This window comes from Chanos chanos, chromosome 6 (genome assembly GCF_902362185.1).
Source record: "Chanos chanos chromosome 6, fChaCha1.1, whole genome shotgun sequence".
In the NCBI taxonomy this organism is placed as follows: Eukaryota; Metazoa; Chordata; class Actinopteri; order Gonorynchiformes; family Chanidae; genus Chanos; species Chanos chanos.
In genome coordinates this window covers 35,111,720-35,138,438 of record NC_044500.1, presented here as the reverse complement: position 1 = coordinate 35,138,438, position 26,719 = coordinate 35,111,720, and the positions used below count along the sequence as shown (strand labels likewise).

Sequence of the window (26,719 nt, the reverse complement as noted above, 5' to 3'; positions counted from 1 at the left end):
CGTTCTGTAATCAGAGCGCAGAGTATATCCATCCTCTGTTCTTTCTTCTGTTCCTAATATTTATTCATTTTAATTTCATTTTATTTATTACAACAGCCGCCCGAACATGTCAACTTGTTAATGGGCACAATATCGTATGGTATTTTGCCCTGACTGATGTAATCTGGTTCATTCATTTCTTTTTAAAAATTCTCAAACATTTTGATTTAGACATGTGCTGTAAATTTCTGATCCCTTTAGCCATGTGAAGTAGCTGCAATTACATCTCAAATAAATTTTGCTGATTGATGACAATCAGTTGGTGACAAAAACATCAAATTTACTTATGTGCACTTTAAACAATTACAAAAAGCTTTTTGTAAGAAAGCTGACAAACTCCTCTTATCTCAGATTATTGTACAAGCTCTGATCAGGAGGGTACAACATATTAAAAGTGTCATTGGTTCCTCAGTAAAAACTCTGGGAACAGAAATAGTTTGCATAGCCACTGAAAACTAGTTACAGGAAACCATTCATAAACAGACATGTATTACATTTCTCATTATCTGTTCTGTACATAGTTACATAATCTTAAACCACCCCCAAATACATACACACACACACACACACACACAAGCACTCTAGAATTTGTCATAATCAGAGAATTTATCAACAACCATCATGGCTTTTGCCGTTAATTGTATAAAATACCTGCACACTTGTTTAGATGTCCTGTAGAAAGGCTTTTCATACACAATTAGTCTGAAAGTAAATACAACCACCCGTTTTCTTTCTTGTGTGACATTAACCCACAACTATATATTATTTGAGTAGAGGAAAGGATTGGTTTACATGCAGTTACCAAAGACAGAGAATAAACAACACTAGGCCAAGGGATGAGACCACACTGTTGCTGAACATTTTACTGTCTTTGTGTATATGCTTATCATGGTGTAATGTTCCAAGAGTCACTGAGGTGAACAATGAATGATTTAATACCCAACAGAAGTGAGCAAGAGACAAAGTCCTTCAGTGCGTGTTGCTTGCTGGAGTTGCATAGGCTGCTGAAGTGCGTAACCATATACTGGAGGGCAGTCGAGTATGAGAGCATTACACAATTCCCTCTATGAAGGTGGTGTCCAGGTGTACGATGAGCATGCGCAGGAAAGACATCTCCTTGCGTGTGTTCTCAAAGATGACCCGTGGGTCATCAGAGTGGCAGCGGAGGCAGTTTGGAGCCATGACCATGGCAAGGTTGTTAACATCCATCTTCGTTACAGACACGTTAGCAGGCTGGGCAAAAATCTGTGAGGAGAGAGTAAGACACTGAATTCAACACTATCTCTTCAGTCGATTCCACCGCACAGTAGCAATATGTAATGTTACACTACAACTAACACTTATCCATTGTCCCTATGGTTAGTTGTAACCATATGTGGCTGCTCATGAAATCTGATAATGGATAAGTATATCTGTCTGTGTCTGTATGTGTTTTTGCGTCTTGAAAACCACGTGCTCTGGGCTTACCTGAAGGAAGTGGATGAAGTAGCAAAGCACAAGTCTGTTGAGCTCAGGCAGGGACTGCACCACACTGATAGCTGCCGCTGGGTCGTCAAAATTACTGACACACTGATTATAAAAGCTCATGGGAATTAGAGGCTCCTCCAGCTCGCGATACCAAAGCTTCATCAGAGAGGCTGAGGAAGAGGAACACACTTGTGTGAAACTATGACTAGACAGGCACAGCAAAACAGTATTTAATTCAAGTATGTGAAAACTGCACACAGTCAGTCAACTTACCAGGGACATTGGGATCAGACAGGTTCTCCGGGATCCTCCACTGATCCACCTGCAGCTTGAGTGCATTCACCTCATCAATGTCTCCAGGCACCCTACCAAAAACAAATGTCACAGTTAAGTCCTGTATCCACTAGGGGGAGCCAACACATCATTAGTACATCTCTACCTGCTGAGGGTTTGGGCAGTGATATTTCCACAGGGAATACTTAGCTTTACACTAATTCTACAGTGTGAAATGAGGACACTCCACGGCCACTGCGCTTTGTTTTAACATCAACAAAATGGAGCAACTTTATTTAAATTGATAACGCAGAGAACTGAAGAGGACTCGTGACTTGTTGCTCTCACCTGAAGATGCCCTCAGTCTGAGTTCCTCCCAAGGCCAGCACATACTGAGAGAGCTGCACCTGAACCCAGGGTAACTTCCTGTCAGGGAAGAGTTCACTCTGTCGCTCCATCACCTCCTCCAGTGAACTGCCAAACAGAGATGGAGTCACGATGGCCTTCCTGCTGTGGTCCACCTCCTCTATTGTGGGTTTACGAAGACCCTACAGAGAGAATGAGCTCAGTCATTTCATTCTCTTTTGTGCATTCCAGTTTAATGGCTCAGAGGGTCTAAAAACCATGTAAGTTTCTATTCTGAGCTTCTCCCTACTCATTCCCTCCAGTTCAATGACTCATCAGAACTACACTAGTTAATCTCACCTTCTTCCCTCCTGTGACAGCCACTTTCTGGAGCTTGCGGTAGCAGTACTTGGCATAAGTGCTGATGGGCAGACCTGTGGGCAGAGAGACAAGTTGAAATTTAGAACCTTATACAGACTTGGGATGTCATTAAAGCCATATATTCCCTGGAGTGTCTATGCAGGGACCTGCAAAACTTCTCAAATGACAGACCTCCTACTTATGCGCCCAAACCTGCTTTCCAAAGGTTAAACAGCACCAAAAACAAAAAAAGAAGACTGAGAAAAATGAGCATTGCATCTCAGAGCACTGAAACGGCTGAAAGAACAGTAATTAGTTCCATAACAGCCCTTTATGGCACCGCTGAGACTGTGAGACTTCCGACGCACATGGGGTTTAATGCATACACGTCAAGCCTGTCAGGGTTCAGTGTGATTTAGCCTTGTCAAATGTATGACAAAGGAATCCAGCCAACGCATCCTCTCCCCATTCATGAAATTTGTAGGTCAGACAGACAAGACAGAATGTTAGGTCTTTCTACAAGACTGCACTTTACGTATGCGCTCTGTCATCCCTGTATTATGTAATAACTGTCTGTGAGTGGGCATCTTGACATTGTGGCTTACATTTTCTATGGTGAATACCAAAGTCTAGACAATGAAGATAAATCCCATTGTTCACACAAACTTTAAGACACTAGACTGGAAAAGACAACAACAATTTCAGGCACATGCTTTGCACTCCTTCCATGTGACAAAAAAATGACTGCTATATATCTGACTTCAGTTGTAGACATAGGAGGGACTGCCATGCTTTCACAGCTAAATATGAGCATCTTAAAATCTAACCAGATGGTAAAGTTCATGCTGTGATGAAAAGTATCCTTTCAAGAATGTTCCACATACACAAAGTTTCCAGATTAATGGCAAACAGGTGACACACATACATGTTGACACAACCCTTGTTAATCTCTCAGAGTCTGACTATAATTACGTCTAATTACAGTGACTGTACTATACATTGGCCCTTGATCTCTGAGAAAATTACGCTTTCCCTAGTCTCTGAACCCTGGCAGGTCTTTTCTAGGGAAAACAGTCGTATCTTGCTTTTGGATGCCAGTATATGGCGAACTGACGGTGGTCTAGCACTCCACTGACAGCTTGCGTTAATTAAACAAAAAGCAACAGCGAAAGGACGGAACCCAAAAAAACAGTGGTTGTCTTAAGGCGAAGTCAGGACACACAAGTCTCTGGGATACGACACACAAAAATAACATCACGTTTCACAATGGTCTCCTTGGTGGCTTTTTCTTGTGCACATTCCAACTGTCTCCTCAGCCCAACCCATGAAAGAAGAGCTTCCCCCAGTTTACTCCAAATTCAGCCTTTGCGATGAGTCACGCCCTTCTGCTCACGGCTGAAATGTGGCAATGAGATCACGCCACTCCTCACTACATCTGTCCCATTCATCAACCTGACAGCACATCTCACAACACGTGTAGAGGCTTTCTAAGTCAGTCAAGTGAGCCATATCCTTGCACTGAAGTGGTCTGCGGGTGCCTCCATATGTGGGTTGTATGGTGTAGAACTTACTCACAAGAGGAGTGGGTTTTTAACAGTCAGTTAGTCACTGGCATTCCATGTGTAGGCTCATGTTGTGGTCAGTGAGGCACAGCGAGTAGGACCCCTCATTATGGTCAGCGCTAGAGACCATGTGGGTACCATTTGATGAGATCATAAAAGCTGGCATTGTGGCTGCTCTAAAGAGGTCAATCTGTCACAATGGTCAGACGTCCCCTTCACTGAAGCCAGGCATGCAATGTGTGATGAGCTGTCGCTGTGTCAGCCAGAGGGGGTAGTTAATAGAGGCCTCTATTGATTTTTGTCAATTATTGATCGGTGGCAACTAATGAACAGTTACAGTAGTGGCTCAGAGGCAGAGACTGCATGCCAACACAAATTTTCATTAAAATCCTCAAACATCCATCTGGTAATCAGCTCAGGAAAACAGTGTGAAACAGTAAACACCTACTGCAACTCAGCACCACACCTCAGCTTTATCCTTAATCATGGATGAAAAACGTGCTTCTGAAAGCTCCTTTGACAGGAAGACTCGACAGAGTAAATGAGGAGTAGGACAGGAAATTGAAGAGTAGATGATGAACCTACCACACTCCTCATCTGTATTCTGTTTTCTCTTCTTCCTGGATTTGGAGTTTTTCTTTTTCATGTCCTGCTGGTCCAGTATGAACTGGGTTACTGAAGGAAAAGAGAGAAATATGTATATGAGGACAATAGCACTCTGTCATCTGCTGCATAACGGCTCAGCTCAGACATGAAACTGAAAGCTTAGCAAAACATTTCAGGTTGTACCAGCTAGCATATAAACAATTTTCATTGTTTATAGAGAGAAAGAGAAGCCACGTTAGAGTTAAATAACAAACTCACATTTCTTGTCATTAGCAGGCTCTGTGTGTCGGTGGATGTAGCCTTCCAGGTAGCAGCAGAACTTGGGTGATGGTGAAAAGAAAGCCAGGCTGACAGCCATCAGCTCCCAGCCAGCGGCCAGGCTACGTGGGCTGGTGTTGCCTGTGGTCTGCCTCACCAGCTGCACATAAAGCTCGTCACGCAAACCCTGCATGCTCCAGCATTTGGTGACAATGAGCAGGGCAATGTGGCGGCGGTCCAGCCGCGAAGGCCGGTCACCCATATAGGCTTGCACCAGTTTAAACATCTCGCAGGCTTCCTTGCGCACGGTACGATCATTGGTCACCAGCATGGGCTTCTTAATGGAGCCGCGGTTCCAGGACAGCATGTTGGCAATGGAGACCCGGCGCCTGAACAGCCCCTGAGTGTGCATGTTCAGGTGCTTGCTGGCCCAATCAGCCATTCCACCTTCTGGGGGAGGCGGATGATGCATGGTGGCGTAGGAGAACTGGTAATCCTCTCCTCCACCTCCACCTCCACGTCCCTCATTGTCACTGGAAACGGTGCGGTGGGTGCCAAGGGAGCTTGTTTGCCCGTCCACCATACCTTTCTTCCCACTCCCCAACTGAGCCTTAGCTTCCAAAGTCCCTGCCTAGAGAAAGGAAAGAAGGCACAGAGACAGACAGAACCATAAGTGAGAGAGAAAAGTAGATTGTGACAAACAGTTTCGACAAGGAATCATACAGTAGTTGTTTCTGCACAGCTGCAGTGTTCCCAGCATGGCTTTTCTGCCTGCTTCTCCACTTAGCCTGAGGTGAGAGCTGGTGGATCGTTGCAGGCCAGGCAGATTAACCTCCCTAAAGCCAGAACGGAAAAGAGCCCAAAGAGGAGAGCGAAAAAGAAATTCCCCACACACATGGATTGTCTCAACTGTAGCAGGTGACCTCTTTCTGAAATAAGCTGCCCCCTGTTCCAACAGGAACACACCCCATACCAGCCGCCTCCCTCATTTCAGCTACGCCACATACACAAATCCAGCAAAGACCTCATTTTGATCCTTGATGGAATTCCATTGTATAAGATCTCCTGCACAAGCACTGCCTCTGTGAAAGGTGACTGTGAGAGGTGACCTCTGTGACTGCCTCTAATCCTGTTACAAGAGTCAAAAGGCTGAATTAAATTAAAAATTTACAACCAAAGGTAAAATATTCAGCACAGATTTTTCTGTAAACATGATGTCATTCAGAAAGGATAACATCAAACTGTCTGAGTTCTTGATTTAGATGAATAGGCTTGGCAAATCTGCAATAATTTTAAGAGCTTAAATATGTGGAAATGTCACTGGAAGGTCAACCAAAACTAGATGTTCATATACGGTAACAAATTTCTTCACCTTCTGTTTTTCTCTAAGCCTGCCCAACTGCTGCCTTCAACAGACGATTAGTCAACAGGAGAGTGTCATGGATTGCATTAAACCAGATATCGTATTTCCCTTCCAGACAAACAGCTCCAAGCTAACCAAACAACAGCGTACAGGAAAAACACTTTACCTGTTAATGAAATTTCAAAAGAAAATTTCACCATTTCGTGGAAAAATAATTAGTTCCATGGGATTACGGTTGAATGGCTAATGTAGGGGGGAGCAGTGTGTCTGTGATGTAACAGGCAGGGAGAACATTCCACAGTAGGCTTACAGCCTTTTTCAGCTCTTTGCTGGAAATGTGATTTCAATAGCAGACCCCTCCTGGCACCAGCTACTCCCCTGCCTACAGATAACCTTTGATGCCAAGATTATGCCATATGGGCCACAGTGGTTCTCCTTCCTGATCAGCAGGTAACATGTTTTGCAGATCAGCTATGTCTTGGCACTTAAGATGCTACCCTGACCGCCTACATTTGGGCACAAATCAGAGGCTAGAGGGAAGATGGAGGTGGACACTCCAGAATGAATGCTGGAGGCCTGGCGACCCTTGTCCTAGACCAGTCCAAAACCAGTTGTGCTATTCTCACAATTTGGCTTTGAGATCAAATTCCCTTTTGTTCCATTTCATGTAGATATGATCTTTTATGTCTTTATCTTTTGTGGAAATGCTTTTCAAACAATGAGTATTTTTCCAAGTTCTGGGGCAGACTATGATCATTCAAGGCGGGAGTGAATTCTAGAAGGCATCTGAAAAGTATATCACTTTTATGTCCCTTTTTGCCCCTGGGGAGAGGTAGCAGTGGATTAAAATTCATTGCTGCGAAAGGTTTTGAGATTATAGTCCTCATGGATCAGAGACATTGTCATAGGTCACAGCTGTAGTTACATTATAACAGTTCTGTACGAAAAATAACCGCCTCAAACTAAAATCATGTGGAGAGAAGGAAACAGCTCTAACTCAAAAACATGTAGACAAATGTACACAGCTGTAGACAAATTAAGTAAAGAAAGGCATGTCATTTTAGAATAACTTGTTTTAAGCTGTTTTCAGTACACAAGAGACTTCGAGTCACCACACAGTACTTCTCAGAAGTCATTATTTTATAAACCTACCTTTATGTGATCTAATATGATCTAATAAATTAGTTCAGTTAAGGACAACCAAATAAAACTTGGAGGGAAAAACAAAACCATGCTTTAAATGGTTACCCGTTGGGATTAGATAAACAGTAAGTCTGGTATTTAATGATGCTAACACTTCAGGTTTGTGGATAATGCATTAAAAAGAAAAAGTGCATATCTATTGTATGTCACACGAGTCCGGAAAGTCCCAATAATGTAAAAATGATCAAATTGCCAGACAGCATTGGTAGGGAAAAAGACATTCCGAAAACTCTCTTCCACAGTGAAATGAAGCCATCTGCACATTAAATATAATCATTAAAGTCCCTTCAAATCGGTTCATATAGAGTACTTGAAAGCGGAAAAATAAAACAACACAGAACATACCTGAGAGGGGTGTCCTGGGGTCTCAGGAGAGGACAGGCTGGCCTGGCTGATGATACTCTTCTCCAGAGTATCCACCTTTTCATAGGTGCGTTTCTGCCTTCCAGGGATGTCTAAGCCAGTAAAGGTACTGGCATGGCTTCCAGCCCTGCTCAGTGAGTGGCTACAGGAAGCAAGGTCCTCTTGAGAGGGACACCTTCCTGCACTGTGAAACACACTAGGTGAACCAAGCGGGGAGTTCGCACGAGGTGCAGAGCATCCCTCAAGCATCTCTGAATCCTGGCTGGACTTGGTCTCACGCATGGTATTAGAGCGGCTCACAACCTCCCTCATCTCCGCCATCAGTCGCTCATTTAGAGCGCTGATCTCCCCACTGCTACCCACAGAACCCGGCCGGCCCTGGACCCCGGAGCCCATCCTCCTGCGGCTCTTCCTGCGCAAGCTGGGTGAAGGCCCTGTGGAGTAACCTGAGTCCTGATAGGTACCAGTGGCCAGTGGAGGTGTGGAAAAGTCCTGAGAGGCCTGGCTGCTTTGTCTGCTGTGATGCACCTCCATGGCCCTGAGCACACTGGTCTCCAGCACCTTCCAGGACTGTTTCTTCTCAAGACTGACAGGCCCTTTCTGCAGGCCACTTGCCTGGGGGAGCACAGACTCTGGCACGGAGGTGGGTGAGGGGCTTGGAGGGGGAATGGGTGATGAAGGAGGAGGATGTACCTGTTTTGGGTCTACATTGACCATGTGTTTTATACACTCCAGTCCAGCAGGGCTGTAGTCAGAGGCCGAGGGGTTTCGACTGTGCCTAGAGCCTGTGTGGGACTGACCAGGGTGTTGGAGGAGTTTAGGTTTCTGCAAACTGTGTGAATGGCGAGAAGGTGCAGATCTGCTTTGAAGGTGGGCACCCTCCACTTCCATATCCACTGGAGGGTCGTCGTAGATGGGGCAGTCGGTTGGAGGATCATCGTAGAGGCGTGCTGTCGCCCCATACTGGGGAGATACTGGCCTTGGTGTGCTGGTCTGCGGCTTGAGCGACACTGGCTGCATGGAATGGTCACTGGAAGTCACGAGAGAGAAGCTGCCACTGCTGGCCTTTCTCAGATGATGTGCCTGTCTGGTATCCGTGCTCGTCTTGCCGGCTGGTGTGGTTTTATATGCCTGGGTGGACAACACGTAGCCCGTCGCTGTCTTGGTGCTCATGGGGTTGAGGGTGCAGGCGCTGTGACCATTGGCTTTACTGTGTGAGATGTGGTAAGGGAGCTGAAGGGATGCTGAACCATTACTTCCTCCTGTTTGTCCTGTTTGACTTCGGCCAATGCTGCTAACCTTCACCAGCATGGCAGCCTTAGACCCCGGAGGGGGCTGCCATCTCTGTGACGTGCTCCTGTGCTGTTCCCTGAGACGCGAGAGGGAGAGAGGGTGTAAGCTGAGATTTTTAAACAAAAAAAAAGAGCAATAACCATCACGAAAAAAAAGGATGCATGGAATGCTACACATCTGTCTCTGAACCACTCTGCTTCAATCAGAGATCATCCTTACTTTTTATTTCTCCAGCCATCAAAGGATACATTTCTGTTTTTATGGTCTAACAGGGAGAGGTTAATTATCCCAGCGAGGAGAATAACATTTAACTACAAATTGTGCATTTAAATCACTATAACTTATACAACAGGGCTGTCATAGACACAGAACTACTACTGTATTCTAGTTTTATTCATGCATATGTTTTTACTTGAAGGTTATTGAGGTAGCACATATATACAGAGCAACTCGGTATATTGCTTTTTCTAAGAATACAGTCTAATAACATACAAATCTAACAATTAATCACCTCGCACAAACTCCCTAGTCACCAGTTACAATATGCAGGTTGGCTTTAGTTTACATTCCTGAACAGTCCTGTTTCTAAATCTTTTCCGAAGAAGGAGACACAACATCACACCATACACACATCAAATACACTACTACGTGCTTGAAAATCAGTGAGCGAAAAAAGAATGCACTTCAATAACAAATTCTCACACTCACCTGATGAATGACTAGATTATTCTTAAACTGAAAGCTTTTCAGCTAAGCATAATCTAACGTCTAGACGACTTTTTAAATTTACCCTTTCTGTGTTGAAGGCACAAGTCCCTCTACAGCCCCTGAACACAGCAAAACATAAGAGTGGCAATGTATCCTTTCAACTCTTCTTCCAAAACAGCTGATAGTTACTACTTTCAGCAACCTAAAATCCCCCAAAAGCCCAAAGTTTGACAAACAGAAAGTAAACTGCTGCTGTCCCGCATCTTCCTGTTGGGAAATCCTGATGAGTCATACTGAAGTAAAACCTGTTTTATCTGACTCCACCTCCTTACTACACCTTTGAAACAAAACAGCACATCCAATGCACATTGATATATTTAGCACTGAGCTAATGTAGAAGAAAGAAAGGAATAGGTGTGAAAAAAAAAATGGAAAATCCTTATTCAGCCATCCTGATGAAAAGAATTACCATCCCTCTCCTGAAACAATACAGCAACAATGCCCCTGAGGCCCATCATTCACACAGAGTGCCCCCCCCCCCAACTGTTCCATCTCTTATCGCTAGGTCTCAAACTGTCTGACTCAAACACCATCTCAGCTATTTGAATGTAAACAACTACATTTGAAACGGTTGCACAGATTTAGCTTCCTGGGCCAGAAAACAACTGGAAGTCAGCCATCTGGCAGAGACACAAGGCAGTCCTTAAGAGCTTTTTGAAGACGCCTCAGACGTGTCAACACAACAATCAACACTGTTAAAACTTGGACACACAAAGAAAGACTGACACTTAAGTCTGACACTGTGTGAGGACGGTCTACATCAAACCCTCTGTGTTTCAGTGGCGTTGGTTTTCTCAGGTGAATGTGATGGCAATAACAGGCCACAATTCCAAAGGTCCTAATAGAGGGGCTTTTCATCCTCTTTGAAATTCATGGGTCTTGATTTTTACTAGATGTGCTGGTGTTTTCCTGAACACAGACAGGGCAACAGAGAGGTTTACCCTGGTTAAAAAAAAAAAAAAAAAGCACAGAGAGATCTGCACATGGAGATCTCTCAGTGATACACCGAATGATCAATTGCTGTATGTGCGCTCGCCACGTGACAGGGGCCGGGCCCCATTTCCTTCTGTGGGGGAGAGTCCGTTACACAGTTCAAAGGGCATTTCTACACAGCAAAACAGGAAATACCAATATAGTCATCAAATCAGAGTGAGTTTAACATGGACTACTGCAACCATGGGGGGGCCCCAAAAATCAACCCACAGAAAACACTCACAACTCAGCTGTGACTTCCTCTCAAATACTGTACACAGACCTCAAAGGTCATCAACACTGTCTCTTGCTTACAACCCTTCATCCAAGAAATACAGTGCTGATACGGACTGGCTAGGTAACATAAAACCTTTCAGAAATGTGCCCAAACAACAGAAATATAATCCTGAGCTTAAAGGTTTTAGATGAAATTTGAGACATTATATCAGTCTGATTATCATGCCAACCCTTCATCATTCACTTCAAACACAGCACAATTTGGGTTTTACTTTTGCTAATCTACAGGTGTTTATCCACCAGTCCCACTGAGCCAACGAAGGGTTTGGGGCGAGGATGCGGGGAAAAAAAGAAAAATAATGCGAGAGAAGGAATAGTGGAAGAGAAAGAAGAGATGAGTCATGGGAGAATGCCTTGGCTGGTTTTAGGAACAACGTTGGGATTTCTCACACAGACGGCTTGGAGGGAGCTAAATAGCGTGCAAAGAAAGGACGCACAGCTCTGCCAGCGTCACGGTGATGGTTTTCTAAACACAACAACACCGCTAGTCAGACCCTTGAAAGGTGGAGACTTGGTTTGAACCAAGAAAAATTCAACAGAGGGACCATTTATCATATAGAAAAGATGTCATTAACATGAATACAAGTATTGTAATAAGACAAAAAGTTTTACAGGAGCTCAGTCATGTTCTCACCTTCTAAATAATACATTTGCATTCCTAAGACAAGACCCCCCCCCCCCCAAATTAGGGGACAACATACACACATGCAAACATCAAAATCAAATGTGTGTGTACAAAATGCTTAACTTGAGATTACTTTGTGCATGTTCATACATGTCAATGCTCTGATCTTCAAAAGTGTGTAGAAGAATGCTATACAGTTAGAACCAAGCTGAGGTCCTTTGGAGCCTCTATGGATAATTTCATTTGGCAATGGAGAAAATCAAGTTATCTGTCAGGGAGTTCCAATTTGTCTCATGCAGTTTAGTGTCTCCTACTCTAACCACAACTCCTCACTCACAGCGAATTCTGGCAAACAATGCCAAATATCCTGTAATTATTTGTGAGTTTGTGAGAGTTTTTGCAACTTCCAGAGATAAACATTGAAAAACACATAGGCATACAGACAAATAGAATTTGTAGAATTTGTCTTAATTTTAGCCAAAATGAAAACGAAGACTATTATAGACTATTAATGACCTCCATTTGAAAAACAGGAACCTGAAACATGGCCGAGTGAGATGATTTGTGGTAAACAGGACCACACAACTTCTAAAGGGAAAGAAATAATTAATATTTCTCTTATATCTGAAATGTAAACTGTACAGTCAAACTAGTCTCTTGAGACACAAGCAAAAAGAAAAAAGGAAAAAAAAAAAAGATGGAAAAAAGCAGCTCAAACACTGAGAACTTGAAAAACGTGAAAAGAACCTGCAGGAGTGGACCAGAGCAGAGAGCAGAGGACCCAGCTGTCTACAAACAGCTGAACACCTCCCACCACTGAGCCAGGAAGTCTGCCTAACATGCATATTTCTAACACTGCCACCCTGCCCTCTACCTCCACACCCTAAAGAAGCCTCAGCTAGTGCTAGTGGCCAACACCATGCCCCCCCACGTTCCACATGACTGAGGGACAGGGTGTCAGGGGTCCGGTGCAGCATATGGACAGAGAGACGCCTCTGGAATCTCAGCACTAATCTTCATCTGTTGATATGAAATGAGATACCATGAGAATGCGTCGCTCGGGTTACTGTTGTAAAACCACATCCTCTCGTACAGTCGGTGGATTCAGTACATACTGTACTGCACATAAAGTGACTTTAAGTATGAACAAAGTATGGAAATTAACTTCAGACACCTTAACCCTATTCATGGAGGGTAACTGGGTAATAGGCAATGCAATGTTACTTAAATCTGAGTCGAAAAAAATAAAAAAAATAAAGAGGGCTAAACCTGAAAACAAAGCTACACTTTGCTCCTGTGAAGGACACACAAAAAGTTGAGTTCTTCACTTATCTGATCCGAGGTTGAAATTGTGCATTGTGCGAGACATTTTAGTTTAAAAATATGTAGTTTACTCTCCAAGGAGTTTCATAGCGGTATGTCGTTTAGAGGGAGAGAGCAGATCAAGGCAGCAGCCTGTTCTCAATGTATTTTAAGCACCACCATAGGCAAGGCTAAAATAAAACAAAGGAGGGTGAAATTACTGCTCCACTTTTATATAAAACTATGTTAAGCTACTAATCTACTTTTGTGAGGGCAGTGGAAGAAACGGTGAAGGGAAAGACGGAGGTGAAATATAGAATGTAAGTAGCGAGAGAGAAAATAAGAAATAGTATTTCATCAGTGTGAGTTAGTGAGCTCGCCCAAGCTAAGCCATAACATCATGAATCTGTAAACACTCAAATGCATCCCATAGAGGACAGTATTCAGTGCCCTGTATCACCCAGTAAAGACAAAACTGTTCCACAATAGGCCAGATTCCCTCACCTCTAACAAGGGCTTTGGTACACAAGAAAAGTGTGAGCAAAAGGTGTTAAATCTTAAAATGCCACCAAATTCCACTGATAATGTGTAGAAAACAAGGAAATAACTCATGCACTAAATATATGACTAATGAAATGTTACCAGTTTACTCCAGACACTACATTTTCTAATTCATCCAAACACAGCAAATGACTCATCAGTGACAGGCCTGGTTAGTGGAGAATGTGGCCAGTAGACTCACATTTCTGCTTTCACTAGTAGAACTTGTTTACCGGAAAATGGTGTTTTCCCCCTGTCATCTTCTACAGCTTAACATTCCCCTTTCTGAGTGTACTTCTACTTTTGATCTCATAAAACATCTAGGAAACGGTGAAACTGCACAGTAACTTTCAATGGTGAATTTATTTCTACTTACTTATTTATCACTTTTAAACTGCTTCATGATATATTAAACTAAACCATAATTCTGGTTTAAAACAAAATAAAAACTGCTTGATCTGTTTTAAAGCTCTATTACATTAAGGTGTGCACATCAATTCATATCCTGAAAAGGAATGCCCCTGAAATCACAAGGGTATATTTTGCAGCTAACATCATAATTTGATATCTAATGCCATTATTCGTGTCCATTTCCTGCTATGGGACACCTAACAGTTGGGCTTTAAGGCGCTTAAGAGGTTCTTTCTCACAGCCTAAAGTAGGCAATCTGCCTGGGGTCAGCCCACAAGACAAAAGAGCTTAGTGTCCCTCTGACAACTTGCTGTGTCAGTTCTGGGTTACACTACACTACCAAATCATGTACCACTAAAGCACCAAGAACCTCACATAAAATCCATCCCTACAACCTGCTGTTTTGCTAAACCAAATCAATCAAATCGCACACAACACACACTAGACTCTGACAGTTAGTCAGGGACCGTTAAAACTCTCATCGTTTTAAACCAGATCAGACTGTTGAGTTTTGAGGAAGAAATGTGTCTAGCCTGGAGTGTAAGGTATTTCCCTGAGAATCCTAGTAGGGTTAAAGTGCCTGTAGACTCTTCAGGCCACATGTGATGGAAGACTAAGGATGAGTAACAGATTTAGCACTTGATTCATCACAAAGAGGAAGCTGCAGCTACCAAACAGCACACGTGATAACACAGATGGTGGCTGTACTGACCCATTGTCAGACAGATGTATTATGACCACTCCTCAGATTTATTTTTAGATAACAAACAGAGGAAACTGTGATAGGTCACATTCCACCAAAGGTATTAAAACAATAACACAAACGCTTCACTCAAATGTGAAACACTTGAACGCTACAAACTGCTCTTCAATATGTCTCTGTATGTGAAAGTTAAAGGTAAGATAAAACAGAACTAAGGGGGTGCTTTCCGAGACAAGGATGGGAAGGAAATGCTTAAGACGCTGAACTGCTGAAGCACTTATATACTAAAGCAAATATTAAAGCATAAAATAAGGTTGTTTAATATCACAGGCAATTACTACAAAATTCACAAGATACATCTGCTGATGTTCCTAGGTGACCTGCTTGACGTTTACAAATGCTTTTTACATGGAAAAGCAATTGTTTTCTTGGAAAGACATTTCCTTTGTCCACATTTAATTTTCCATTTTCTTCAAAACATTTCACACTGATGATGTCAACGTTCAACAAAAAAAGAATTCTGAAAAGACCAAGCAACTAAATTGGGCGTAATGTATTCATGGAACTATAGCTACTCCATGGTTACTCTCAGAGACACAGCTGTCCATTGTTTGGGGGAGTTTGCATGACCTCTAAAAAATGTGAGTCCTTCGTGAAAAGCTCAGAAGCGTGGAGTACCCGTGGGAGTAATACCGGTGCTTGTGAAGGATGAAACATCAGGCTTCCTGAAGCTGAGACCTCTTTGTAGAAGGGGAGACTGGTTTGTTGCCTTTCTACTTTTACGTAATCCTGGGCAAAGGTCAAAACACGTGGGGCCTCCCACAAGGCCATTTGCCATGTGAGTCTTGACTGGAGTGAAGGGACGGCCATTCACAGCACACTACATCAAGGTTGAGAGGTAGTGTACGAAACTGTGCAGCATTTCTGAAATCCTTAAAATTGGTTTTGAGATTCTGCTGTTAAGATGTTGGGATTTCCAATATTTTTCCATAGGAAAGCAATGAACCATAAGAGCTCTGCAACTTGTTACCCTCAAATCGTCTGTGTATGTTGGCTGAGGCATAGTGGGACCATAATATGACCGTAATAACTCTTATTGGGAAACCAAAAATGTTCAGTCACGTTTGTACCACAATGGTTTGGCCCTTCCTCTCTGTCAATCCGAGATGCTTTCATCTAGTGGGGCCCAGGGTTTGTTTAAGGAAAGCAAAATGGCCTGAGGATTGTAGCTGGGTAGAATATAAGGCACTGAAATAACAGAAGCGTGGCCAGGGGCTGGGGGTAATATAGCTGGCATGACTGGAATCTGGCGGTGAGGGAGAAAAGGTGGTTTTGATGGGTTTGGAGAGTGAGACACATGGCCGGGCAATTTTCTAAACTGAGGGTAAAGGGAAATGTCATGCACTTTCACATGACTGAAATTTTTTCACATTTGGCAGTGATTTATTTAAATGGCTACCGTGTGCGTTCATGGTTAAAAAAAAAAAAAAAAAAAAACTGACATGAGCGAGAGCAAACATTTTTATCAGGGGAAAATGGTAGTAAGATTCAAGGTGTCTCAGATCGTTGACCAAACATGAGGTAAAGCCGGTACTGAGATGGCCCAGGGACCACTGGGCTCGAGTATGGGATAGAACCGTGGAAAACAAGAAGAACGGACTGTGCAGGAGAGGAATGCTTACCTGAGAGAGTCTTTGCTGCTGTTTGTGCTACTGTCTGCCTGCTGTCTGGTGTCTGTGGCTTGGTCCTTGGTGTCCTTCTCGATGGTGTCAGGTTCTCTTGGGCAGGGCTCCGGAGGTGGCAGTGGGGTGCGTCTCCCTTGACTTCCCGTGGTGCCAGTCCCATGTGGCCTCTCCTTAATGGAGCCCCTGTGCTCAGTCTCTGAGCAGCGTTTCATGGCCTGCAGTTGGGACAAGGGTACGATGTCACCCCCCTGGGGCCGGTGCCACACGGTCAGCCGGTCCACGGAGTTGTAATAGTAAAAGCGTCCACTTTGGGGGTCAAAGAGCTCCCACCACTGGTTGCCATCAGCCTGGCGAACGGGGGTTCCCTTGGGCGGATCCCAACCGCATTCCCCTGTTGCCAGATTTACATACATATACTCTCGAGAGCGAGGTTCCAGGATCTCCACCCAATCAGAGCTGTGTTAGAGAAAACAGATCACATTTAGAACTGAGAGTATTATTCTCAAAACAGCTCTTTTTCTCTCTCTCTCTCTTTTTTTTTTTATCTGTCCACCAGCTGGCGGAGGAATGAAAACTGGCTGATCATGGTGATATGAGTTTAATAAATTCTCTCCCTCTTGAGCTTACTCCGGTGAGTCATTTATCTTTGAGTTCTGAATTATGGAGTCACAATAAAGACCATAACAGCATAATTCATCATTATTCAACCATCTGTTACATAAACAGCATATGTGATGGAACTAATAGCGAATCACCCGTTAGTAATAAAATATCATCAAGTAACCACCTCTAACTATAAGTTACAGTCTGAAACAGATAAACATATACACGCTGAAACATGACTCGATAATCAGTGTCTAGGTTATAATCTGGCTGCCGTGTTATCACAAGCATTCTGTTAAAGCCCTAGAGAGAATCCATCATGTGAGTGTTTGTGAAAGCACATCCCCAAGCCCAGTGCTGGCTCAGCATATGTGTAATCCTATCACAAGCTAAAGGAGCAGAGGAAGCAACAGTACGAGTAGAGGCAGTCTCAGCATGAGGACACACACATGCCCATACACACATACACATAAAACGGCCAGTTATCCTGAGGAGCGCCATCCGTTCATCATAGCCTGACTGTTGGACTAAAAAGCCAAACTGCCCTTTTCGACATATCAGAGGAACCCCTGAGCTGTCTGTGCCTGCCAAATAAACACAGTATGCAAGTGCAGATGGAGGAGGACAAAACACACACAGAACCTGTAACAGAACCTGCTTAAGTTTATGTTTAGTGATATCAGAGAGCATATTCAAACATAACATACTATTCAAGCCCAAACAAACTTTAACGTAATTAAGGACGCCCTTCAACAATCGATTTTAAGTGACAGATCAGGAAATGTCTCCATCCTCTTCTGGGTCTGTGCCCCATATGATAGAGACTACCACAAATAATATGAAAGAAAAGAGCGATCTCATGAATGCCATAACAGCAAGAAAATAAAGCAGCTAATTTGGGTCATGTTACTCTTTTGAGAAACCCATTATGTTGCTTTTGATCTAGTTTCCTAATGCAGAGGAGCCTTAAGTGTGCTAATTTAAGCCATGTGGGAGCACGGACAGCATGTCCAAGGTCTGTGAGTAGAGAGAGAGAGGGTAGTGCTCAGTGGCTTTACCTGCTACATTAACAAACTAATGACTCCCATACTACCTGGTCTAAGAGTCTCAATGACTGTGAGACGAAGGAAAACACATAAGCTACCACCACATCCACGTAATCCATGTAAAGAGTCTAAACACTGTCTAGAGACAGACGTGATCATATCTCTCTATGCAGCGTGAAAGGACGGGGGAGAGGCACCTCGCTTGGGCTGCCAGATATTCACAGCTTCTCTTGACAAGAAAAATGATTCTGTCCTTTCCTTCAGTTCCACATGGTCCAGACACCCATAGTGAGAAAGAGGGCAGGGTGCTTTACGTGCTGCCTTATCCATATGCCCAATTGTTCACCTGGATCCCGCCCAACCTGTGGCAGAGAGACTCAGAAATAGCCGCTGAGCCAGAATGCCAAGACACTAACAACACACAGGACATTCCCCCCCCATTTTAGAGTAAGATCATACATTTTAGTAATCAGAAAAAAAACAAACATGAATTGGGGAATCTCTGTCATAATGAAGCATATCAAACTAGTGAAGGCCAAAGGATGTCCAGTGTTACTGTCACTGAGACATAACCTAGTGGTCCTGATGGACAACCCTCAGTGAACCTCAGTGATGTAGTGCTGGGAGGCCATCTGTTTGCACCTTGAACGACTCATTTTACCATCATTAACTCTGCTAACCATCCTGGTCTTATCTAGCAGAAAAGGGCCACAAACCTTATGGTGTAAAACGTTATCTCTGTGTACATGAATGTTACTGCTTGTTTGAAACATACATACGTTACAACAGGATGGAGTTTACAAGGCCAATGATCAAAAAGGGCAGCCCCACCGTGGCAATAGAGTAACGAGTATGTAGGCTCAGTGGATGAAGGGGCGTCTTTACGGTAACAGACCAAGAGCTTTATGTGTAGGAGGCATGTAATTGAGGAACATTTAAAATGGAACCCTTTGTGCTTACACACACACACACACACACACACACACACACATACCCCACCCACTATTTTCTCCCAGATTCTCAGAGAGTGAGGCCTCTCAGGAGAGGCTTTGGTTTCAACGACAGAATCCTTTACGGTGAATTCCTCTCCATCCAAGTCATATGCTTGGTATTACGTTATTGAGAAAACACACACATTCTCGCGTACACATGTAAAATGACCCGCAACCTGAACACTATCAAAGGAAAGGACAAAGAAAAGGTTAACTGTAAAAGTCTAGTGAACTGTTTCTGAATGGCAAATGGCAGAGCAACTGTGTAAGAGCATCTGTCTAGTGAATTTAAATCAATTAATTAAGAGAGCAGACACAGAAATTTCGATTACTGATTCCGACAAACATGAAGACGAGTGAAACGTTGGTTTCCGCAGTATTACTAGAGAAAAATGTTGTCTTCAAAACATATCCGCCCATAGCTCACAGAGCTTATAATCTCCTCATTGCTAAATTAGATTTCATCCCTTTTACCATACTTTTAAGTGCTTCAGTCACACGGCTTAAGATGTGACAAGAGGAGACAGGGTTGTGTTGTTATGTCAACACACTCGAGTTAGTGAAGTTCTGTTCAATTCATTGTTCACATTTTTATCAATTAATGCATGGCTCAGTCGCCACCCTCAGCAAATAAATGTTTTATCTAATTATAAATCCCCCTAATTGAAATCTTACAGTCACATATTAACACAGTGCATAAATAAGTGGACGGAAGAAGTCAAAGAGAGATATTTTCAGCATGCTCTACACCAATGATAAAGAAAACACACACACGAGCATATCTTGGCAAGTTGCGCAATCATGTGTTAGAAGGACAAGGCATGTTTTTTCCACTATAGGGCTGTGTTCCATACTGAACTAATGGAAGAGGTAAAATGCTGTGTGTGTCACTTTTCTCTTCACTTGCTCAAGCTCATTTCCCTTTCATGGCACACTGGTTCTTTGTTATTTGCTTGAGTCAAGGGGACACATTCTGAACCTGTGGTTATTCTAGGAGAGCTAAAAATATCTCAAATCAAATAGAATAACACCTGAAAGTAGTCTGCACACAACAGAGCTCGGTGCCAAGACCAAGAGGCTAAATCTTTCTCTTCTACCTCTACTTCTCCCTAGTGTCTCATCGGTCAATTTTAAGAAGACAAAGGCTGTCCCTAAAAAATTAAGTCAGTCTAATAATAGATTTTAAATATTGAAATTCTTTTCAAATTCTTGAAATCTGTTCAAGAGATCTGGTCCATTGTTTAAAAATATCTTTAATGGCATTTCGCCAAGAATTGAAAAAAAAAATATCTATGAACAAAGCATTGTTGTGAAAACGAGGGCAAATGGAACATGGGTCTTTTTTGATTTATGGACAAAAATTTCCAAGCAAACAGCCAGCTGTTACTGTGTGTGTAACATGACAAAATTGCTGAGGTCAAGACAAGCCAATTCATCTAACTGTCATTTAGGACCAATATTCATAATGCAGCAATACTTGACCTAATCCAGGAACAAACTATTCTGAGCTCGGCACTTGACCCATGTGGACTACATAAAGCTGGTGTTTAAAAACAGGGGTTACTATTGATTTAGCAAACTATTAAATGTTTAGTCAGCTAGGACAGCCAAACCCTACCACTGTATTTACAGCACTGCTATTTCCTACTTGACAAGACAGAATTTAGGACAAAAAAAAAAAACAAGAATGAGAAGTAGGGTGAGAAGTTGTATCCTTCCTTCGCAAACAGGGGAGGGAAAAGATGTTGGCAGAACACTGGATGTTGAATTTTAACTGAAAAAACGTTTAACATAAATACCAGAATTGTGAATGGACATAGTGCTAGAGAAGAGCACTGTAAGATGTTATTCAGGAAAAAAAAATACATATAGCCACCTAGGCTAATCAGAGGTGTTTTGTTAAATGACACCTTTAGAATGTCCAGTGGATTGACTAACTCACATACAAATCACAGTAACCAACATTATACTACATTAATGGAAAGGTACATAATGTTAGTTGAGTACATAACACAAGGGCCCACACTATTACAACAAGAGACACACAGAGGGTAACATGGAACCTGGTCACACTGAACAAAAACAAACTGCTGCACCTGTCAGAGGGACTTTAGTTCCATTGTTTGTTGCCTCTCATTCCTGTAATGCCAGGAGTTAAGGGTCACGAAAACAGAGCACCATCTGTGCAGGTTGTATGTCCATATAGACATACATACATGTATTTACATGTTTAGTGTGTGAGAGAGAGAGAGCAAAGACCTGCTTTTGCTTAACCCTATGCATTTGCTTTCTGCAATACTAAACCAACTTAGTTCATACCAGTCTGCCTCCTTCTCTTCTACTCCACCCACAGAGAGAATTTATACTAAATGGGAGTTTTACATGAATCAGCCCACTGATTCGACCGTCAGCAACCCTCTTTTACACTGGGGTGCCTGACCTGGGGACATGGGATTTCTGCTGGTAATATCCAGGCTCATGACCCTGGTGTTAAGGCTACTGACGATAAAGATATTTAGAGTGCAGGACAAGCCCTAAGGAAAGCACCCGTTCTGTTGCTGTGCACAGTGCTGGCAGGGTCAGCAGGACTGTGTCATTTCCACAGCTCACCACCTTTCCTCCAAGTCTCATCAGAGCCCACTCCACAGCTGTTCATGTCTGTTTCACGCTCTTTCTCTTCCAGCACTGTGGACCAACACAGGGCTCATTTGTCTTTGGGGATAACATGTCAGGACTGATATAGCTGGCCTTGTGTTTACAGACTGGGTGCAGGAAGAGAGCCGTTAGCGGACTGAATGCCAGAGAGAGACGAGAGGGAAAGGGCTTAACACTAGCAGTCCAGAGCCAGAGAACCACAAGGAAAGGCCAGAATCACAAGCCCCATTTGGCTCAGGTCACCTTCACACAGACCAAAATAAGGGACAGAAATAATGAGACTTACCACAGCAGGTTTTCTCGTTATGTTTTGATTACGGCACGTGGCACGAGAGCTGCGGGCATCACGAATCCAACAGGCTTACTAAACATAAACGTGAACAGAACTGGTTCAAGAACGCTATGTAAATATTTTCCTGAGATAGCACAAAATGTCATACATCCACCCATCCTTTCCACACACCTGCACTTTCTACTGTTGAACATTATATCAGTTTTCAACAGTTAGACTTCTGACTATTGAGATTTAACTAATCTCTCAAAGAAACACATTAAGTAAAGCAACATAGTTTGTCACTAAACATACCTGAATGAACAGGCAACAACACTGGGAGAACAAGCTAGTTGCATTGTAAAGAGTTGTCCATTTCTTGTATTCAACAAGTTGCAATATTTCACAGGGCCTGTGAACAGTCTGTAGGGAAGTTAGAACATCAAACTGACCAGTCAGCCCTGTGATAAGTCACAATCATATGCATTACAATACGTGTGCAATGCACCCTGTGCTAATAGATGATGGGACAGGACAATGGGGCCCATTGTCAGCTCAGCCATCAGACTTCATTCATCTGGAACAACCCCCCATTACAATACCCACTCTCACAGTCGTGTTAGCCAATCAGAGCCCCTGACAGGAACCAAGGCTGGGGGGAAGTCTGTCTTGGGGTAAGGATATGGGGTCTGGGGTGTGACTGCCAAAATAAAACAGGCCCATCCCTCCCCCCTCCAGTCTCAAATTCTTTCTATATAAAGCAAGCAGAGTTGACCTCATTGGGGATGCTGTGCAGCAGTTAGTGTATAGAGGCTATTGTCTTAGCCCCCACCACTGCAGCGCTTCCTCTCAATAACACAGCAGTGGTCAGTGCTGCTGGGAACACTGAGCCCAGCAAGGAAGTTAAACAGTCAGTCTGGAATTATGAAACTGCAACTGGGCTACACAACAACGTACTGTCCTTCTTTTGGGCAGAAGTCTGACACCCACCCCCCCCCCTCCTTTAAACTGGACAAATGGGCAAATTGTTTTGTGTTACTGGAGTTAATGGGCATGAGAGAACAAGTGTGTGAGGGAGAAATATAGACTGGAGACTGTATGGGTCTGCACACATATAATACAAAAGCTGCGGATACAATACCTATTAAAACAGAGAGACACAAATGAAAGGATGTGAAATGATTAAATGATTAGCGCTCTTCAACAATAGAGACAACTTATGGAATAATGAAAACAGATGACATATAACAAATATGTGATAACAAAATTAAGGTCATTTCACTCCAGCTGTAGGAAGAAAGGTTAATCCCGCCATCTGTCCTGAATATGCTTAAAAGGTCAAAGAAAACAATTTCCATGCATTTGTCTGACTGGATTTTCTGTGGTCTGGTTGTCGTTTCAGCTCTCAGGTAGTCTGGTGACATGACAAACAGGCCAAGAGTCTAGATGTCAGGCCAAATTACGGGGTTAGGAAGGGGTCAGCGACGACCCCCCAGCCTCAAAGGACAGAGGTGTCAGAGTGATCTCCATGGAGACAGCAAGGCGACTGCCCAGTGGATTGAGCTGTTAATGCTTGGACTGTGTCTTAAAGGGGAAGTCCAGAGAAAGACAGGCATAGATAATACTCTTCCCTTGGGGTCTAGGGTATTGGAGCAGATTAACATATTAACGTAACACCACTCATCATAAATATGGATGCAAAGGGACATGCTGCTCTAGCCACTTATGCTTTATCCTGTATAAGCAGATCAAACAGGTGATCTCCTTTCATGTAGGTGACACTAATTACTTGTCCAAAATAAGCCTAAGTTATTGGGTGCACAACAGATTGCTTTCATTTAAATACTTAATCTGACATTAAAACGTGAGTGTGTAGATCTATGAACGCTAGCATGAGGTTACAAAGTCTGCTTTACTCCTGAGTATCAGTACAAAACAAATCATGGCACATTTCTGCCTGGGGAACATTCATTCTGACCTGAAGGCTCCTCTGGGAAGAACAATGAGAGGTTTAAAAGCAGTAATGAGTGAGTCACAGTATCCTTGCGTAACCACCATCAAAGGGATTTTGAATAAAAAAAGCAGGTGAGACGGAGCTTCTGAGCTAAAGAATGAAATACATCCGCACATATGAATTTACTGACATGATATTCACCAAACTGAGACATTCAAAACCCAAAAGCTTTTCAGCACAAAGGATGAGAGGCTTTGATTAAAATACTGGAATAAATCTGCCTTGATGCAGGCTGCACAGGAAGGTGCGTTCAACACAGCATTGAAACATGAAAGCATTGCAACCTATCTATGGCTCCAATGGACAGAGCCACTCTCTAGCATAGCTTGCCCATGAGATTTTACAGATTTAGTTCAAGGTTCCCATCTAAATACAAGGGTAAACAGACTGTCGCAATATAGCACCAGAACAGGCCACTGGCTGTTGGACATTAAACAGAGGGAAATAACCCATTTTGAGTCATTTAGGGTCAATCACAGACTGACCAGCGATTTTTTTCATTAATATCAAGGCAGGGTTAATACATAACTAAGTTTGGTCCTTCTTCAAAGCAAAACTTACCATGCATTTAAAAAGGCAATGTTAACTGATTTCAACCATTTTTATTTTTTATTATTACTACAATATTTAAATTAAGCAGCAAATTATACAATATCACAGATAAAGATTGATTGGCTTTAATTCTAATTTGTTAATTTCTCAAGATAGATCCAAATTCCCATTAACCTCAGTCATTGTTTACAGTCATATTTTTACTGAGAATAACAGTCAAACACAACAGAAAGCAGTAGCCTAATGTCTTACTGCTGAAACTCATATCCTAATCAAAACCTCTATTACATCACAATGCACAACAAATTACAGAAATATCTGAAAGAGCCTAATTCAACACAATATAGACAGTTTACCGAACAGAGAAAAGTTCAATAAAATGAAGAACTCGTCACAAAAAATGCACCTTCACTCAGTCTCACTCTGTTTGTCAAAATATGGCAACACTGTAGAGTTGTGTGTACATTACAAACATTACCTCACTAAAACTGAAATACGCTTTCTTTATTAATTTGAAAAGAAAAAAACTTTGGGACATCCACTGGTGTACACGGGGGCAAAAGCACCATACTTTGTGATGTTCAGGCCAACTTAACTCATGAAAGACATTAGTGGTATTAAAGGAATATCTCACACACACACACACACACACACACACAAGCTCTGACATTACTGGAGTTCTTTGATGTGGTTTGCCAAATAAAAGGAGCTAGGGATTTTTAACGAAACGATACATGTGTCCGGCAGTAAAAAAAACAGACGCTGGGAATTAACGATGCATACATCAAATTTGCAAAGCACGTCACTGGGTGCGCTGTGCGCAATAGCGCAACAAATGAACCATGTGGCCGCCACCTTACTATATGGGCATTCTAGCCACAGCAAAGCCAGAGCAGTGGAGCGCAACTGTAATCAAAGAGAACACAGTCAGACAAACTCGGCGTCATTGGAAAATTAGCTAATATCAATATGATACAAGCAACCACCTGGTATGATTACGACTTCCTTGTGAAAGGCTTAAGCAATAAGTAAACTACATAGCATAAACTGCTAAGCAGTCATAAATCCCCACACATTTTTTGACACAACTATCCCAAAGTGGTATGGCATTATTTATATCACATACATGTACAGCTCCCAACAACTCTTGTATATCCCAGCACCCTGACCATAACGTAATCAACCAGTTGTATTCTTGGGTAGTTCTTTTTCCATGATTAGGCTTCTTAAGGTAAGACGGACTTCACCAACTGCACTGAAACAGCTAAAACAAACATCATTCAAATACGGGGTCCCGTGGTTGACTGAGGTCGACAAAATCAATTTTCTCGAAAGCAGTTAGAGAAAGAAATCGCTTTCCTGATCTAACACAACGTTGAATTTGCAACGTATTCCTAACGGCTTCAGAGTGCAACCCCGGTAAGGGAAAACTTGATGTGGAAATCCAACTGAGAAAAGATAATCTACTTCAGTTAATACTGACCGCAACATAAGTTTCGGACCTACTTTCTCCGCAGCATGAAACGGCAGCTGAAGCCAGACAGTGATTTCAAAATTAGTTTTGTGGGTTAAAATTTCAGGACATGTAGGGGAACATATTTATGTGATGTTTCTTTAAAGTGATTGAAATAGTTTCGGCGCTAAAGAGCCTAATATACCACAGCATACTATACCATAGCCGGCTTAGTTAGATAGCGATACCTCCTCAGTTGCTAGCTAAATTAACCAGCTAACTTGGTGGGAACAGTTGCAAGTCAGGTCTCCGAACCAACAAACGAGAGTCCAACTCGTGTGTATCGATAAACTTTTATCGAACCATTCGCACCCTTATACAATCTTAATTTAAATATACCGCCTACGGTCTTACCTTGTCCCAGCCATTTCCTTCACATTGTGCGGGGAAACCTAAAAAGGGAACTCTGAAGCGGATGAGTAAAGTTTCTCAAGAGGTCGAGCGTCCTATGAGCACGAGAGGATCTGGTTGAAGTGTTAGAAACCCGGGCTCCCCGCCTCTGCACGTGAGACGGACGGTTAGGAATGTCATGGACAGCCCCTCACAGCCCCTCCTGCTCAATTACAATAGGTAACTCATGCAGCTCTGTACACAGTGGCTGAGGACAATGGCTTGAAATCGTCATTACACACTTATTA

At 42.8% G+C, this 26,719-nt stretch overlaps 1 protein-coding gene across 2 annotated transcripts; it reads right to left on the bottom strand.

The window, feature by feature from the left end:
* Positions 1 to 26,510, bottom strand: arhgap46a (Rho GTPase activating protein 46a). Of its 2 annotated transcripts, XM_030777007.1 has the most exons (10): positions 26,436 to 26,510; positions 16,433 to 16,891; positions 7,822 to 9,208; positions 4,911 to 5,541; positions 4,632 to 4,721; positions 2,485 to 2,558; positions 2,128 to 2,327; positions 1,780 to 1,871; positions 1,507 to 1,676; positions 1 to 1,284 (listed from the first exon to the last, which is right to left on the bottom strand). In XM_030777007.1, exons 1-10 carry the CDS (start codon positions 26,447 to 26,449, stop codon positions 1,090 to 1,092), a joined length of 3,312 nt encoding a protein of 1,103 aa, XP_030632867.1. In that variant the 5' UTR covers positions 26,450 to 26,510; the 3' UTR covers positions 1 to 1,089. The 2 variants fall into 2 exon arrangements, with proteins under 2 accessions (XP_030632867.1, XP_030632868.1); XM_030777008.1 differs by lacking the exon at positions 16,433 to 16,891 and having other exon boundaries at positions 26,436 to 26,504.
* Positions 26,511 to 26,719: the final 209 nt, after the last annotated feature.